The sequence below is a fragment of the Falco biarmicus genome, chromosome Z (assembly GCF_023638135.1).
Source record: "Falco biarmicus isolate bFalBia1 chromosome Z, bFalBia1.pri, whole genome shotgun sequence".
In the NCBI taxonomy this organism is placed as follows: domain Eukaryota; kingdom Metazoa; phylum Chordata; class Aves; order Falconiformes; family Falconidae; genus Falco; species Falco biarmicus.
In genome coordinates, this window is record NC_079311.1 from 74,350,994 (window position 1) to 74,368,103 (window position 17,110).

Below are 17,110 nucleotides of genomic sequence, written 5' to 3' on the forward strand. Positions count from 1 at the left end.
GCTTTTGTGATTTTGCTTACAAGCACTGCTGCTCTACCTCTATCAACTAGAGTTTCCAAGCTGCGTTTTCACCTGTTAGTCAGAAGTGTACTCTTAAGACCGACTGTCCACTATGCCAGCAAAAGGTGAGGGGGAGATCAATCACCCAGCATGAGCTGCAAGCTTGGCTGGAGACACAGCAAATGCTACGCCCACCACTGCAAGACTTGATTTGGAGAGCCCCAGGCTGCCACCAGTGTGTAGATCTGTCCCCCCCGGCAAGCCATCATCAGGACATCAGCAGGCAGCACCTGGACATCACACTCGGCCATCACAGCACCTGCTGCTGTTAGGGTGCCTGGAGGAGGATCCACCCTCCACCCTTTCAGCTGCGCAAGGCGAGTGTAGTTGAGAGAGCCAGCAGAGCCCAACACAAGCAGGGGAGAACCTAGTATCATGGCTCCAAGGGCAGGTACGTGGCACAATCCAGCATCCCATTCACCTTGCCACACCGTCACCCCTCTCTGTGTACAACTTACCTTCTCAGAAACCTTGCGCGCACTCTCTATCAGCTCCTTCTTGGTGTAGGCATCGCTGGGGCTGCACTGCAGGGCTCCAGCCTTGGTGACCAGGGCAGCACAGCCATGACCCAGCTCCTGCACCCGACGCTTGATGTGGGAGCCAATCTGGAGAGGAACACGTGCATGAGAGAGCCAGCAGGGAACTAAGCCCCACATCCACAACACCCGCTGGTGAACACCAGCCACCCCCACCCAGCTACTCTCTCCCAATCTTTCCACTCAGGACAGGGAAAAAAGGAAACATGGCTTTGCACCACCTTTCCACACCGTGTCGCAGGGAAGGTGTGAATGCTTCCTGCCCCCAGTTCCGCTGGGATGTTTGAATGTCCCTGTCCTCTGCTCTCACACCCCAGCAGACCCTGCTCTGCCTCATGGCATGCTCCCGCACTCCCCCATGCTTGCACCTCCTCGTTCTCAGCAGTGAGGGCAGCCGGCTTGGCCTCTTGTGCCAGCTGCCCATAGTCGTTGGTGAGCTGGTTGGCCAGTATGCCCAGTTCATCCGGGTTGGTGGTGGATTTGGTGACCTGCCAATGGAAGAAGAGCAGGAGTTGGAGCAGCCCTACACTGGGACAGACAAGCACAGAGGGTGACCACCTGCCTCGGTGGCAGGCAGTGCTTTCTACAGTGGCAGGCTTGATCGCACCCACCATCTCCTGAACAGTCACTGCGATGGCCTTGGCTGTCTTCACCATCGTGGTCTGGTAGTCCACAAAGGTCCCCTCTGGCTCGCCCATCGGCCCCTCGTCCAGCTGCAAGAGACCATCAGGAAGCTCTGGCTCCAGCTCCAGCCCCAAAGACCTTTTAGCGTTTGACCTTGACTCCTCTCCCACCCCCAGCCCTCACCAGGTCCTCTCCACACTCCCCTCACCTGGTTGATGGCCTGGGTGATGGAGTCCACCATACCGCCCACAACACCTGCAGCACTGGCTGCCTCATTCAGGGTTGTGGTCAGGTCCTCCACTGCTTCCTTCATCATCTGCACGGCCTCCTCCAGGGCCTCCTGAGTGTGGGCAGCTTGCTGCAAGGATGAACCAGAGTGACGGAAGGCAGGCTGTGGCTCCCCTCCTAACAGGGATGCTGCACACTTATCCCAGATTTCCATGTCTGGCACACGCATGTGGCACCATGCAGCACCCACGCACAAAGGGGAGCACACCACTGACACGTGTCCCTCCGGCTCACCTTGGGGTTCCCACCAGCCTCCTTGGCTGTGTACAGCATCTGTAAAGCGGACTCGGCCAGTGTTTTGGTCTGGTCCAGGAGGTTCATCTGCTGCTGGTGGTTGGGTGTTTTGGAGGCAGCACCGACAGCTGCCATAATAAGCGGCTCAAAGTACTGAGCCATCTGGGACACCTAGGGAAGAACATCATCAGCACCAGCAGCTTCCATTCCCAGCTGCCTTGTGCCTCTCCTCCCACCATAAGCTTCTCCACACACAGTGAGGGCCTTGTCAGCAGCTCCCCATCCCCATGTTACCTTGTGCCCCAGCTGTGAGGCCTCGGCCCGTGCTGCGCTGGCTACAGGCTCAATCAGGTTGCTGATCTCCTGGACAGCTGTGATCATCTGGTTGTGCAAAGCCTGTTGCGACGAGAAGGTGTTGCATGAGGCTGCAGCAGGGCTGGAGTCACTGCATGCAGCTGGAGGGAAGGACACCTGTCCCTGTTAGGCTTGCAGCAGCACATCCCTGACCCACCTCCTGGGAGATATCTTCTCGGGGGGCCAGCTGCTGGCTGATGGCAGCAAGGGAGGCCTGGTCCACCTCCCGCATGCATCTGTTCAGGACCTCAATGGCCTCGTCACATTCCCGCTGTCCTGGAGCTTTGTCCCTGTGTGAAGATGGATCAGCCCAGCGCTGGCAAGTGCTATGCCATCCTTTCACCCTCACCCCCACCTGGTGCCAGTGAGGGACAGGAGCCATCTTCCTGGGCTTTGGGACCAACCCAGCATCATAGAGCCCAGGCACACTGGCATGCATTCCCATCAACCCATGCCAGGGCTGGGGGAGCAGCTCTTGCACAGGACAAGAGGGACGGCATCTTCCATCCCATCCCTTGCCTCCCCTCACCGGCAGCAGCCAAGGACATGATGAGCCGAAACGTGCCCAGGGATGCTTGCTCATAGCAAGGGTACCTGCCAGCAGGGCCAGGGCCACAGTCAAGTTGGCAGGACTCTCCTCACCTCATGTTGGTGATCAGCTTCTTGATGGAGTCCGAAACAGTGCGAGAGTGGCCAGCCAGCACTGACCACTGTGGTGGGTCCTTGGGGTTGACAGCCAGAGAGCGGGCAGTCTGGATGAGGCCAGCAGAGCTCTCCAGCATGGTCTTGGCTGAAGAGACAATGGGCTCCATGGCTCTGCGCCCCTGCACAGGGAGACGATGGGCAGGTGAGGTGAGGGACTGTGCATGGGAAATGACTCCCTCTCCTGTGACCCTCACTCTGGAGCAGCCCCTTGAAGCCCAAGGCTTGCTACCATAACCCCATCGCAACCCCACAAGGCACTAGCCCCACAATGGGACTCTATCCCAAGCTCAGGCAGTGGCACAGCTCCTCCCCACCCTGCAGCAGCCCCTGTCACAGCTGGGCCACATCCCCCCTGCCTCTGCAGCATCCCACCTCCGGGCTGATCTGGGCAGGAACGGTGGCAAACTCTGGGTTGGAGGCGAAGGCCGTCAGGTTATCCACAGCCTCTATGAGAGGAGCAGTGGCAGCACGGCACCGCTCCCGGTTCTCCTCGTTGAACTCACCATCCAGGGCCTGATGTGGAGAGACCAGAGCAGTTATCCAACCCCCGTCATGCCCCAAATCCCATCCCTACCACTGTGCCCCAGCAGGCACACCGCACCTTGATGGTTTTCACCAGGTTAGCTGTGCTGTTGGCCACCTCCTTGGCTGACTGGACAAACTGGCGCTTGGCCACAGGGTTGGCGGTGCGGGAGGAGGCCAGGCGGCAAGTGTTGCACAGGGCTGAGGTGTGTTTCGCTACAATGGTGGCTGCTGACAGCACCTGCAGGGAACAGCAGGGTAAGGCAGGATCCACCCTGACTCCCCACCCCTGCAGCTCTCCCTTCCCACCATCCCCACATGAGGCACCAGTGACCACAGCAGTCCCTCCTGGGACCCAAAAAGAATCACCAAAGTCCTGCACGCCCATAGAGCCCCCCATCTGGACTGTCACCATTGCACCAAAGCTGCAAACCGGTTCCTAGTACAGCTGATGGGGCCTGATGAGATACTAGCCATAATCTTGGCCAGCTCGTGGGATGCTGGTCTTCCAACTAGCTTCACACTCCCTTTTGAGCAACAAGATGCCTGTAACAGTGCCCCCACCTCACACTCACCTGGGACTGGGTGCAGGCAGGGTCCACCAAGTTCTGGCAGGCCATCTGGATGGCTTGGTTAGCTCTGGCAAACTGAGTGGGGTCTACCAAGCCCTGCTGTCCAGCCTGGCTGTTGGGGTCCGACACCCCCACAAGGTAGGCAGCCTAGGAGCACAAGAGAGGCAGTGAGAGTCTGCGCACAGTGGTGAGGCTCAGACCAGGCACAGGCTGTGGAGGAGGCTGACAGCGCTGTCCCACACAGCCAGGCTTGGAGGGGCAGGGGAGGGGTGCACACAGCACCTATGCACCAGGAGTGATGCTCAGAGCTGGAGCTGAGTGCATCTCACCTGGGCAGCTGCCTCCGTCAGCCCGCAGAGGGCTTTAGAGGCCGCACTGATGGAGTCACCGAACTCAGGCAGTTTGCTGTTCTTGGCATTCTGGGAGATGCCAGCCATGGATTCGCCCAGCACCTACAGGACATACCATGCACTTGTTAGGAAGATCACTTCCCACTCAGGCAGTGCTCCCAGGCTCAGAGCTCACTGTGTGTCATCAGCAGGGGAGGAACCACCTTTCCCTTTGCTCCTACATCCTTCCCAAACCCTCCCTCTGTCCTTCCTGCCAGCTCAGGACTCACCTTGGAGTTCTCCATGACACTGTCAAGGCAATTGAAGTAGGACATGTCGTTGACCGTCTGGGTGGGATTCTCCAACAGCTCCTTCACAGTCTGCAGGGACACAGGTGTCACATCCAGGCAAAGGGTCTGTGCCCTCCACTTGCACCTCCTCTTTGCTCCCTCCTGCCCCTCGCCATGAGTGCAGCTCCCCACTCCCCACCACCTCAGCCTCTCCACTGCCTCAAGATGGGGCTTCTCACCTCTAGCTCCCGCAGGGCATTGTCACACTCCTTCTGGCCTGGCGCCTGCTGGGTGCACATGGTGATGAGCTGGTTAATGCTGTCAGTCACAGCCCTGCAGGGGACAAGGGAGAAAGAACCACGGCTCAGCGCCAGCCCTGCAACGTGACCCCACTGCTACAGCAATCTCACAGCGTTCCTCATACCGTGCTGCTGCCGCCAGCTGATTCTTGAGGTTGGGAGCTGCAGGGTCAGCAGAGAGCGCCTTTGCAGCCAGCAGCAGCTTGCTGGAGGACATGGAGATGCTCTTCAAGTTCGACACCACCTGTGCCTGGTCTTCCTTACTCTGCAAGAAACCAAGAAGAGTTACCTGCAGCAGATTTCCAAGCTCCACACCCACCCTGGGTCTTCTCCAGTGGTTTTCAGGCTGAACCAGTTCCTTTCATCCAACTCACCTGCCAACAGCAAGGATACGGTGGCAACACTTGCTGAACTAACCCAAGCCACCTTCTCCCTGCTGCTGTGGTTTTGCACAGCTCCAGGACCCCATCTCACCAGCTGCACTGGTCACAGCCACCCTAACCACCCGCTGCCAAGCCACCTTCTCAGGCATCCCAAACCTCTCACAATACCCAGGACCGCCCAATGGGCATCTGCTCTCACCGGGGACTGGCTGGCCATCTCCACTCCCGCTTGGAGGAACTCATTGAAGTCCTGCCCAAATTTGCCGGAGGACTTGGCCAGGTCTTGAGGGGTGCCACGCGATGCCTGCACCAGCTCGTTTGCAGACTGGTTGAGCCCTGCGGCTGCCTGGTTCAGCTGGCTCTGTGCCTCCTGGAAGCTCTTGGTGCTGGGAGGGAACTGGAGGCAGGGAGAGGGGTTAGATGAGGCAGTGAGGAGGATGGGGATGAAGGATGAAGGTCTAGCACATGCTTGTGATATGCTAGAGGAAGCCAGTGCAGACTGACTGGCTTGCATCCCTAGAAGGCTTCCCCCTCCCCCTCCCGCCCCAGCTCAGCTCACCGAATCTGCAAGCAGCCTCTTGCTGGACTCTCCCACCATGCGGATGGCAGCATCCACGTCTCGCTGCCCTGGCAGGCAGTTGACACAGCGGCTCAGGGCCTGCGACACTGCCTTGGCCACCTGCAGAGAAGCAAAGAGCTGTCACCATCCCCCAGCCAACCTCGTGCCCTTCCCGCAGGCAGGCAGGTCACACCGAGGTACCCATTCTCCCCACCTGGGCCAGGCGCTGCTGGCTCTCTGGGTCACCGGGCTTGGCCACCGCTTTCCGCGCCTCCTCGATGAGGTTGTTGGCTTTATCCATGACGTCGCTAGCGCACTCCAGCATGGCGCTCTGTGCCTGTGGGTCAGGGGTGGTGGCCGCCACACCGCGGGCAGCCTGGCTGAGCGAGCGCAGGGCCTGGGCCACCTCCCGGGCAGCAATCCCTGTGGGGGATGGAGAGGTCAGCAGCTGCCAGCATGGCCCCCTCCCCACTCCCAGCCATGGCACAGAGGCGATACCTGTGTAGTTCTCATTGCCCTGGGCTACCTCTCCTAGGAGATGTGCGATGGCAGAGCTGACTGCTTTCGTGCTGTTCCCTAGGTCCTGGGCACACTTCTCCATCTGTGGTGGGATGAATGGGGACATGCTGGTGGGCTGCACTTCCTGGCAGCTCCCTTGCCCCAGCAGCCACGCTGCATTACCCTGTGCCACCCTTCCCCACACGCTCACCGTCTCTCCTGGCAAAGGCTTGAGCTTGCCATCGCGGGCGGCTGCCTTGGCTTCCTGCAAGTCCCTCTCCAGGCTCTGTACCAGACCCAGTGCTGAGTCTATCTCAAGAGGTCCACATGCCTCCTGAGCCTGTGATGGGAAAGAAGGGAAGGTGAGTGGGGTGACCTCTGAGCCCACCCTGCTGTAGCAGAGACCATGACCTGTTACCAGGCTATCCCCACTGTTCCCTCCTGCTCTAACAGCTGGGGTCCAATCCCTCTCACCTTCTGAGCGGCTGTGCGGAGCTCAGCCAGAGCTGCAGCCAAGTTCTTGGCACACTGGCTGAGCTGCATCGCGGAAGCTTGGTCTGTGATGGTAGGGACAGTGGCCTTAGCTGCAGCTACCATCTTCCCACCAGGCTGCCAGGCCAAAAGAAAAAACAGTGAGAAGGGGATGAACACGTAACATCTCTCCGCTGCCCATGTGCAGCAAGTTTCCCAGTATCTTAGTAGGACCACGCACAGCAGGAAGGTTGTTAGTGCCAGAGCTCGTATGGGAGACTCCGGGCAGCACGCGTACCTGCAGGAAGTTCTGGCTGGCAGCAATGAGAGCCAGCTGGGCACTGGGGCTGTCTGGCTGCGACTGGCTTCCTCGCACGCCCTGCACCAGCATTGGGATCTGCTCTGCCACCACCTGCCAGAGAAGAGGGTCACTGGAAAGGCTCAGCCAGGAGATGTACCTAATCCAGGATCAGTGGCTGAAAGATCAGCTCCTGGGGGAGCTGCATGAGGACCCCAAGGTCCTGCCTGCCCACTGCCACTAAGCATGAAGCCCCATGGCTGATGGGAGAAGGGATGGGGAGAGGCAGCACAGGAGATGCCAGGATCAGGCCTGGGCCCTTACCTTGCAGCTCTGCACCAGTTGCTGCTGTGCAGCAGGGTTCTTGTTGGAGGAGGCAGCGTGCTGCGCAGCGGCGATGGTCTGGGTGGCAGAGGCTGCAGCTTGTTTGGCTGCATGCTAGCAGAGGGAGGCACGTGTTAGCACTGGCAGCAGGGCAGCCTGCCACACACCAGCACCCAGCTCCCCCTAAACTTCTCCTGTGCCTCCACCTGTGACACCAGAGCATTCCCAGCACCCTCAGTGCTCAGTGTCCCAAAGCAACATGGTGGACACAAGGAAAGGGAAGAGAGCAGTGGGCAGGTCCCTGCAGGATGCAACACAGACACTATACATGAAAAGGACTTTATCCCTCCAGGAAGTGCATGGATGAGGGGGCTCCTGGTCAGGTCTTGCTCACTGACCACGCCTGCTTGTCCTCCATGGCCCCTTTCCCAGTGTCTCACCTCCAGCTTGTGCACAAGCTTCTTCTTGATGGCATTCTGGGCTGCTGCGTTGGTCGCCATGCGGAGCCCCTCTGCTGCCTCACGCAGCCGCTGCTGCTGCTCCTCACTGTCTGGGTGGGCTGCGGCTCCCTGGAGAAAGCAGGAAACCCATTCAAAGCTTGCAGGGACCACAGGGTCCCTTGTCTTCCTGACACAGCAGCTGTGCTCTGGCCCACAAGGCAGCTCAGCTGCTTAGGAAGTTGGGGAGATGCCCAAAGCCTCTTGGGGAAAGCTCAGCAGCAGAAGAGGCTCCAGGAAAAGCCTCACTCCACTACACCTGGCCTGGTGCAGGACCTTGCTCTGGGAACTGCTCCCCCACCTAGGGGCTGCTTGTCCCCATCCTTGCAGTGAGCCAACCGTGTCAGGCAAGGCTGGAGGCCAAAGCCAGTGTCTATCCTCCCCCATGCCACTGACCTTTGCAGCCTCCACCATCTTGGCAGTGGCATCAGCCAGGATCTTGGCTGCGCTCAGCAGCTTGCGCGAGTTCTCCAGGTCTGTCTCTCCCTCTGCATCAGCTTTGATGGCATTGACGAGGTCAGAGGTGGCCTGGGCCAGAATACGAGCCTGACGCACCATTTCCCCTGGGACAGAAAGGAAGGGTGGCCCATTAGCAAGTCCCATGGGCTTCCTGATATCTCCCCATCCACCAGGTTCTACCCCAGGTGACATAAGCTGCTCTCACCAGCATCGCCCATGGAGCTGAAGATGTTCTCAGTGACATTGAGGATGGTGTCGGTGGCCTGGTCGTAGCGCCCAATGGGCTGCCCACCCAAGGCGTGCTGCTTGATGTGCTGCAGCAGGTCATTCAGGGCCTGGGTGACGGCTGTGGCTGCCACCCCCACCTGCTTCAGGAGCTGGTCATCATTGGTGGCTGCTTTGGAGGCTTCCACACAGCCCTCCGCCGACTTGGCCACCAACTTGCCAGCCTCGATTAGCTGCTCCTGGCAGACTGGGGAGCTGATTGTAGGAGCCACTACCTGGAGGGGAAGAGAAAGCACGGTGGGCTTCTAGCAGGACCTGTACAGGGACAGCTGTCTGCAGTTTCTGCTGCTCCGAAGATAATATTCAGTGCTTGGGCACAGTGGCATGGACCCTAGCCTGAGGCAGCCCACGCTTCTGGTGCCAGACCCCTGATCTCCCACCGGAGGACATGTGGTCCTGACACACCTACGACCCCACCATGGAGCTGCCACCAGCCAGATGATGCTTGCAGCCATGCTGAGGCAAGGGTTAACCTTGCTGCTTACCTTGGTGCAGGCCACCAGCTGGGAAGTGGAGAGGGCACACTGGGTGGCAGCAGCGATCACCTGCGTCTGCAGTGCAGCATCCTCTGTTTTCTGAGCCACGTTCTTGGCTTTGAGCACCAGTGCAGCGGCAGCGCTGGCCACTGCCTTTGCCAGATGCATAAGCATGTCCTGGGGAGGACACAGAGGGTCAGTTTGTGGAGGCACAACAGCAGGAGCACCGGCAGCCACCAGAAGGGCTCTCATGAAATATTCAGTAGGGAAACATGAGCTCTCGGGGCCTTTCATCCACTCTGTCCCAACACCAGCAGCACTGAACACCTGGAGTGGCTGGCAACACCTTGACCCCATGTCTATTGTGTGCCTCAGCCAGTGGTGAGGCTGTAACCTGCCCTTGAGCTGCAGCCTGCACCATGGCACCACCACAAACACCATCCAAAGCAGCTTGGGCAACACTCACCATCACCGCAACACCCATGACCTGCTCTATGCCCACTCTCCAGGCAACAACCTGTGCCAAGTCCCTGATTGTAATATAGCAACAACCTTCTGCAAGGCACTGCCAGCACTGCTTGGCAAATGGCAAAACAATGATGGACTGCTCCGTGAAAATGGCAGGCACAAGCTGGCTGCAGTACAGCCACACCAGTGTAGCTGCCTGTCCACAGGCTCACCCTACCAGCAAGAGGCAACTGGGGATGCTGCCCACACTGGTCACCTGTACTGCAGGCATACCAGCTGTTTTCTAGCTCATTAGCAACCGACTACGTCTCTGCTGTCATTCCCAGGGCTAAGGGAGAGGTATGACCCAGCAGCCAGCCTCCTCTCCCCAGGGGTGGCACGGAAGGCATTGGGCCACCTTGGCAGCATGTAACAGGCAGCAACCAGCCCATGGCAAACTGCTTTCCTGCAGGGCATCAGGCAGAAAAGCACACTGCAGCCTTCAGGATTAGCTCCCATGGCACACTGCTGGTGAAAACTGACAGCACCAGTACTAGACAGCAAACACTTGGGGCAAAGACCTTGGTATGCAGGGCAGCGCTCTCTGCCTGCTGCGCCTGCAGTCCTCCTGCCATGTGTGTGCTCACAGCAAGCGGCCCCACACCCCATGACAGCTAAGCCTCTGGCCACCAAGCCAGAAGTATCACAGCATCCCCTCACCCCCTGCAAGCCAAAACTACTCCTGCTGCAATCCGCCACCTTTCCAGACAGGAAGAGAGACCGCAGAGCACATGCACCCAGCTCCAAAGTCCCCAGACCACCGCATCCAAGCCCAAATGAGGGAAGCAGATACACTCGGGTCTGGCAGCTGCAAGGCAGAGCATCCCACTGCACGTGTGCAAATCATCTTCCAGGTTCTAAGGCTGCCCCTTGGGGCTGCCCTGTCCTAGCACTGCCACCCGGCTAAGCATGGCTTCCTGTCCCGGCGCTAGCTTTTCTACTCCCCTTGGCTATCTGTCAAGGCTTTTCTGCTCATGTTGAGGCTGTGTGGCTGCCACAAACAGAAAATCCTTTCCGGAGTCTGTTTTGTCTATACTACAGCTGGATCCTCCCTGCAGCACGGTGTACTCTTCTCCCTTGTGCTGGAAGGAACAGTTGTGGGAAAGTAAGCCAGCTAAGAGTCAGCTCAGCCAAAACAAACCACCCCGCCAGGCTCCAGCTGCCCTGGGTATCTGATGGGAGCAGGCAAACAACTCCCATTGGCAAGGAGTGGCAGGCAGCAGCTGAGGCAGCTACAAGGATGGACTCCCAGGGCAGCGCCTGCCCAAGCAGTGACCCGAGTGCATGGACTTCTGAGAGCCAACCACCAGAAAAGCAGATTTTTATAAGAGCCCTTCTCCCAAGAGTTCAGCTGATAGTCCCCAGAGGAGCACCCCTCACAGTGGAGGGGGCAGGGTCCACCAGGCCATCCATGCCTACAGCCCCCCCTTTTACCGTCTTTGGGTCAGAGGCAGGTAGGATCCAAGCACGCCGGCTTTCTGGGATCTACATGGGAATCCACAAGATAAGATGCGTTACATCACAGCGGCTCTAGGGACAGAGGTGGGCAATGGCCTGTCCCCTCCCTCAGCAAAGTCACTGCTGGGCACCAGCCACACTTCAGTTTGGAGCCCCTCCTGCCATGTCCTGTGCAAAGGCTGATAGTTTTAAGGAGTGGGTGTCCCTGGTTGCCACCGAGTGTGCTCACCTGGAACCGGGGGTCGGTGTCACTCTCCCCAATCTGCTGCAGCAGCTCCCCACTGGTCTGGCCCACAAGGCCAGCAGCCTGCAGGAGATTCTGGCGGGGCTGCAAGGAACAAGGTAAAATCAACAGCAGGCTCATGAGCCAGCCCTGAAACCTCATCACCTGATACTACCTGAACCACTCTCGGCTTCCACCCTCCTCAGCCCCACAGCCCCTCTGGCCCCCCACCTCAGCGCTGGCAGGCTGTGCTGTTTTCAGCAGGTCTGACACTGCGCTCGCCAGGTTCTTGGCTGCCTGCAGAAGCTGCCGCCCGTTCCCTCCCTCATCCTCCATCAGTGCAGCCAGCAGCTTCACGCCCTTGGACATCTCCGTCAAGTTGGAAGAGATGGTGGTGACGGCACAGCCCACAGCAGTGTAGTCCGTGTCCGCTGGATCCCCTGCACAGGGAGAAGACGAGTCACGATGAGATACACTTCAAGTGATGCTCCAAGAGTATCCCTGTGCCCGTCACTGATATGGTTCTCATTCCTGGGAGCCTGGGGAAAGACTCTCTGGCTCCTAAGCCTGGAAGGTTGTCACATCAAGTGAGTTTGGGCAGGAGGGCCTGGGGAAAGAGAGCTGCACTGTGTCATGGCTGTGCCTGGAGCTATGGCAGGGGACTGGACAACATGCTCCTGGTCCAGAGGATGGCTGGTCAGCCAAGGACTGGGAGGAAAGGTCTGGGCTGGATACAGGCAGGGATCTAAAGGCAGGGTGAGCCCATGGGGGCATGGCCAGCTCTACAGGCATGTTAGCAGCAGTCGGGGTTGATTTAGCTCTAGCTGGGGCAGGCTGGCTCCTTCAGTCTTTTAATGGAGGGCAGAAGCCATGACCGTCAGCCAGACAAGAGACCAAGCCTTCCCCAGAGATGGGGCACCCCTCTTCTCCAACCCTTCATATACCTGCAGTGAGGTTGACCACTGAGGCTGTGCCAGCAGTGATAGCATCCACTTGGGAGTGGATCTCATGCTTCGACTCATCCATCTTGTTTTTGCGCCAAGCTTTGGATGCCTGAAATGGGGAGAACAGAGTCGGGAGATGGTGGTGGAGGTAGTGTGTAGCTGCACCCATGCTCACACAGAGAGATGCAAGGAAGAAGAGACAAAAAGGGAAGGAAGAGCTGTGACCACCCAAAACTCCCCAGCCCAACCTGACCGCGCAAGTCCCCTCCACTCCTGCCCCCAGAGTCAGATACAGCCCCACTCTTTGCAGGCAGATCTTCCCAGGAGCTGCTGACAGCTCTCCTAGGAAAGAGGCCAGCCTCACCCAGCCCAGCCAACAACCTCCAACAAGGTCCCCCCCTCAGCATCCTGCCTTCAGCCAGCACTCACAGCATCCTGCCCAAGGGGCGGCAAGGTCTCGAAGTCGTCCAGTGTGGCCTGGGCTGCATGCACAGCCTGCATGCTGGAGTTGATGGTGCCAGTCAGGGCTTGCTGGGCTGAAGTCTGCAACACAGAGACAGACTGAGGTACAAGGGAGGCTCAAAATCTAGGCTTAAATATGTGGTTCACATGCCCCTCTGCAACGTGGTGTAATGTGCTGTTGATGACAGTGCTCTAGGTAGGCGTCTCCACAAAGGGGGTGCACCTAGCAAAAAGGGGATCTTCCTCTCTGCCCCTCCCACTAGGAAACGGTCCATCCCACCATGGGTACAAGTAAGATCTCGCAGTTAACCAGCTCTCAGGGAGTGGGGAGCAGTGCAGTGGGACCCCACAATGCTTTTACAGCAAGGCCCATAGCAGGCTAAGTGAGGCCAAAGAAAACAGCTTCCTTGTGACCTTTTCCAAGCACTTCTCCAGCTGCAGAGAACATGGAGGGCACCAAAGCCAGGCAGAGGGCTCTGCTGCAAAACACAGCACTGGTGGGGCTGGCCAAACACTGCAGCCTGGGGCAGCTTAACCTGAAGGAGAGGCTGTGGCCACCAGCCAGGGGAAAATGCCAGGGCGTCGCTCAAGTTTGCAGAGCAGGAGTGGGAGGACACCAGCTCAGCCAGCCAGCAGCACAGAGGCCCTGCTCTTCACAGCAAGCCAACACCGGGCCACGGATGCAGATGGATGGGTCTAAATGAGCCCGATGGGCACCTTTCGGAGTTTGCGTGCTATGGTGGGCACAGGGAGTGCTTACCAGAGGAGGCATGTGCCCTCGGTGCATCTGGCCACTGGTGATTTGCAGTTGAGGCTGCGGCATCGTGCCCACCTGGAAGTTTTCTGGCCCTCCAGCTCCGGTTCGCATGATGGCTGGCAGGGCCACTGAGCCCAGCTCTGCCTTGCCTACACGGTTGAACTGCTGCTGCAAGACAGTGGACCTGAAACAGGGAGAAATACCAGGTCAAGGGATGCCCACAGTCCCAGCAAGAGGCTCTGCACGAGTGCCAGTAGCACTTCCTCCAGACGCGCTGTGTTGCAAACTTGGCTGGAGCCCACTTTCCTTTCAAATTCCACTTGGCAGCTAACTTGCTCCTGGAGGACTTACTTCTTTGGAGACACGGAGTCTTCCAGCATGGTGGACTCCTCATCCCCCTCCAGTCCAAAGTGGTCTTTGCTCTTTTTCTGCAGAGGGAAAGAGAAAACATGTCAGCCAGCAAATTCCTCCCAGCCTTCCCCTCCCTCTGCAGCTCAGGCACTGTACTGGAGCCACAGAATCCCCCTGCCCTGTCTCCAGTTTCCCCAGTGGCACAGTGTGCCAACAGCTGTCTGGAGGCAGCTGCAAGAGGCACCCTGCATCCCTCTCCAGAGACAAGTCTGTTATTGGTGCCCTCCCCAGCACAGCCTCACCTTTTTGAGGATGATATCGATGTAGCCAGCAATCAGCTGGGCGATTTGCTCCCCCTCCGTCGTCTGCACTGAGTAGTAACCGTCCTGGTAATCTCCAAAATCCTGCAATGGCAGGGCACAGGGTAGCACTGGAGCAGGGCACTGGCAGCCATCCTGAGCCCCTCTGGTATGTACTAAGCACCCAAGCACCAGCCTCCAAAACATGAGCCGGGACAGAAACCAGAGGAGGGCAAGGCTATCCTACCATGGGGCAATACCCAAGAGAGGCGCTGGCATGACAGCAGCACCCCACAGGGGCACCACCAGAGAGGGGAGGTGGGGGACAAGGGCTGGTCCCTACCAGGGTGAAGCTCTTGGGCGACGCTGCCCAACGCTTGATGTTGGTCAGGCTCCACTCCTGAATTACTTCCTTGGTCTTCTCGTCCACACGCATCACACACTCCTTGGTGATACCCAGCAGCCGTGGCACCAGCTTGTTCTTCCCCTTCATCTTCTCCTGTGGGCCACAACAGAATGGTTGTGAGCTGTCCCCAGGACAGATCCACCCAGGCATAGACCTTAGAGGCCTGCTGGATACCAAACACCCCCAAGGCCACACTTTCTGGTGGTGACAACCATGGCATGGGGCTTGAAGATGAGAAAAGGTATGAACCATGTGGTGGGAAGTGGGAAGGGTGTGAAGGCAGTGCACGGGGAGAGGCAAGAAGGAGAGGTGGCGAGTGGAGACCCAGGAAAAACTGGAGTAATGTGGTTGGAGGGGTAGCAGCTGGAGGCATGACAGACAGGGGGATGCTGGCATAATTTTTGTCAGTCAGAGGTGGGACCAGAGGGCCTGCTGCTCTACCTTGACCAAGAAGAAGGAGACCCCATAGGTCTTGAGGGAACGGGCAAGTTTCACGTAGCGAACTTTGGCCTCGATCTCACTCATGTTCCCGCAGTTCTTGTGGGCCTGCAACAGCAAAGACAGTACATCGTGCTAGCTCCACAGTCTCCTGGTTGTGCCACCATCACCCTGTCAGTCTTTCCAGGCTCTCCATGCCCCACCGGCATCCTCTACCCCTGCTACAGCATCCTTCTGACCTCTGGGACTTCAGGAGCTGCTTTGTCTGTCCACCTACAGCTTCCTGCTCCTGTTTCTCACCCACCAAACTGCTATGTGTTGCCTCCAGAAAAAAGCAGCCTCAGCCTTTGGAGAGGAGGAACAAGAAGCCCAGGTCTCAACACTCCCCCTGCACGTACCATGAAGATCTTGCGCTCCCCTTTCTGCTTGATGTACTCCTTGGGCAGGAAATCCTTGAGTCTGCCAAGAGACAGCCAAGCCAGCTGTTAGCAGCAAAGCCTGAAGCCAGTGTTTGTCTTCAACTACAAAGAGGCCCAACCCAGAGCCTCGGACACATCCCTGCCAGGGCACAGGCTGGGACTTTCTGGGAGCAGGAAGGATGTGGGAGAGGTTGCTGCAGTAATGAAAGCTCCTCCAGGAGCTGCCCTGCTGAGAGTGAGGTGGAGGTGCTGAGGATGCAGCCCCTCATGCAGTGTCAGGGGAGGCCAAACAGTGGGCTGGGGCTCCCACCATCAGACCTGGCTGCATGTCCCTGGGGGGTGCCAGAAGGAATATAAGGGGGAGCTGGCACTCCTTACAGCTGGTGTGGACCACCATGCTTGGGCACTGCAGGGAGGAGAGCGGTTGCATCAGAGGCAACTGCATCCCCAGAATCCCATGCGCTGGCACGGTGCTGGGGGCTGCCAAGCTCCTTGAGCCACCTCAAGACAAGCCCAGGGGGTTCCATGGGACACTCACTCCAGAAAGCCTGGCTTGTGCTTCTGCTCATTGTGTGGACCAAACTGGATCTGGCACTGGTAGCCAGCAAACTCGCAGGCTTTGTCAAAGGAGACAGGGTGGGAACCGTTCAGGATGTCGTCACGAGCCTGCATGGGAAAGGAAGACATCACCGTGGGTTGGGCAGCCATGCAGCCCTGCCACTGCTCCCCTCCACACCAAGCCAGAGCTATTTTCCAGTCTTAAAAAAAAGCAGCCCTGAAAAAGAGGATCTAGGGCCCAGCTGTCCCCCACAGGGACCATCACCAAGCCTGGGAGAGGAACAGCAGCAGGACTTCAGGACGGTTCCTACCAGACAGAGGAGACATGGGATCCCCTGGGGAGCTTAGGAGTACACAGAGGGCAGGACTGAGATTGCCACTGTTGGCTCTTACCCGAGAGATCACTGGGCATCCCTGAAGAGCCCACAGTGGCTCCTGGCCAAAACCCTCAGCCAACACCCCTGGCAGGGGGCTGGCATGAGGCAGTGGAGCCAGGCACTCCAGAAAGCTGTAGTACCTGCACATAGAGCAAGTTGAGCTGCACAGGATCTCGTGAGTCCACGTTCTGGTCAGAGTAGAAGAACTTGCGCCGCAGCAGCAGCGTTTCATTGTCATCGATGCCTTGCTCACGCAGGGTCCGGCCATGGTCCAGCCAATTCACTGCAGGCAACACCAACACATGAGCAGGGACAGGCACCAAGGCAGGGCCAGTCCCCAACCCGGGGCTGCTCACAGAGCAAGAAAGGGATGTCTGTTTGGTGCATCCCGGCTCTCACCCCTCTGCCCTGGGCTTCCTGGCAGGAATGCTCCAGGGAGTGTGAGCACATGTTCCCTCACCACAGTCCCTTCCACTCCCCTGTACTGGCTCTTCCCCTTGCAGGAGTCCCTGCTCCCCTCCCTGGCGCCCTCAGCAGTGGCTGACCCCGTCCCCAGCATGTGCAGGCACCTACACTCGTCATCCGTGTGCAACTTCTGCTTGAGCTTCTCCATCTTCTTCTCATCTCGCAGCAGGGTCTTGTCCTTCTTAAGCGTACCAGTAACCTCCTCCTTCTTCTCTTCCATAATCTCCCGAACAAGTGAGTACTCATCGTAGTTGGTGATGCCTGCAGGAAAGCAGAGGACCGGGCTCAGCATGACTTTGCTGCAAAATACAGAGCCTGCAGCAATGCAGGGGTGCAGAGCAATGTACCCTCTTCAGCATCACACTGTCCACCCTTTGGACATC

At 58.4% G+C, this 17,110-nt stretch overlaps 1 protein-coding gene across 3 annotated transcripts in view; it reads right to left on the reverse strand.

The window, feature by feature from the left end:
- TLN1 (talin 1) overlaps positions 1–17,110 on the reverse strand; it is a 35,470-nt gene that overhangs the window by 9,247 nt on the left and 9,113 nt on the right. For 2 of the 3 annotated variants that reach the window (XM_056324348.1, XM_056324349.1), the window contains exons 5-45: positions 16,836–16,988; positions 16,403–16,545; positions 15,866–15,993; positions 15,307–15,367; positions 14,912–15,016; positions 14,408–14,563; positions 14,068–14,169; positions 13,766–13,842; positions 13,418–13,598; positions 12,625–12,738; positions 12,196–12,304; positions 11,483–11,691; positions 11,258–11,356; positions 11,005–11,055; positions 9,073–9,240; positions 8,508–8,802; positions 8,240–8,406; positions 7,787–7,915; positions 7,347–7,460; positions 7,023–7,136; positions 6,728–6,862; positions 6,465–6,593; positions 6,254–6,356; positions 5,970–6,178; positions 5,756–5,875; positions 5,396–5,593; positions 4,939–5,078; positions 4,754–4,847; positions 4,515–4,604; positions 4,225–4,347; positions 3,899–4,042; positions 3,403–3,564; positions 3,174–3,314; positions 2,739–2,920; positions 2,254–2,386; positions 2,037–2,138; positions 1,743–1,913; positions 1,429–1,578; positions 1,208–1,309; positions 965–1,084; positions 519–665 (exon numbers count right to left, since the gene is read on the reverse strand). In XM_056324348.1, coding sequence (XP_056180323.1) covers positions 519–665; positions 965–1,084; positions 1,208–1,309; positions 1,429–1,578; positions 1,743–1,913; positions 2,037–2,138; positions 2,254–2,386; positions 2,739–2,920; positions 3,174–3,314; positions 3,403–3,564; positions 3,899–4,042; positions 4,225–4,347; positions 4,515–4,604; positions 4,754–4,847; positions 4,939–5,078; positions 5,396–5,593; positions 5,756–5,875; positions 5,970–6,178; positions 6,254–6,356; positions 6,465–6,593; positions 6,728–6,862; positions 7,023–7,136; positions 7,347–7,460; positions 7,787–7,915; positions 8,240–8,406; positions 8,508–8,802; positions 9,073–9,240; positions 11,005–11,055; positions 11,258–11,356; positions 11,483–11,691; positions 12,196–12,304; positions 12,625–12,738; positions 13,418–13,598; positions 13,766–13,842; positions 14,068–14,169; positions 14,408–14,563; positions 14,912–15,016; positions 15,307–15,367; positions 15,866–15,993; positions 16,403–16,545; positions 16,836–16,988 — 5,570 coding nt within the window. The remainder of the gene's footprint in view (positions 1–518; positions 666–964; positions 1,085–1,207; positions 1,310–1,428; positions 1,579–1,742; positions 1,914–2,036; positions 2,139–2,253; positions 2,387–2,738; positions 2,921–3,173; positions 3,315–3,402; positions 3,565–3,898; positions 4,043–4,224; positions 4,348–4,514; positions 4,605–4,753; positions 4,848–4,938; positions 5,079–5,395; positions 5,594–5,755; positions 5,876–5,969; positions 6,179–6,253; positions 6,357–6,464; positions 6,594–6,727; positions 6,863–7,022; positions 7,137–7,346; positions 7,461–7,786; positions 7,916–8,239; positions 8,407–8,507; positions 8,803–9,072; positions 9,241–11,004; positions 11,056–11,257; positions 11,357–11,482; positions 11,692–12,195; positions 12,305–12,624; positions 12,739–13,417; positions 13,599–13,765; positions 13,843–14,067; positions 14,170–14,407; positions 14,564–14,911; positions 15,017–15,306; positions 15,368–15,865; positions 15,994–16,402; positions 16,546–16,835; positions 16,989–17,110) is intronic. The other variant, XM_056324350.1, reaches the window with a different exon arrangement.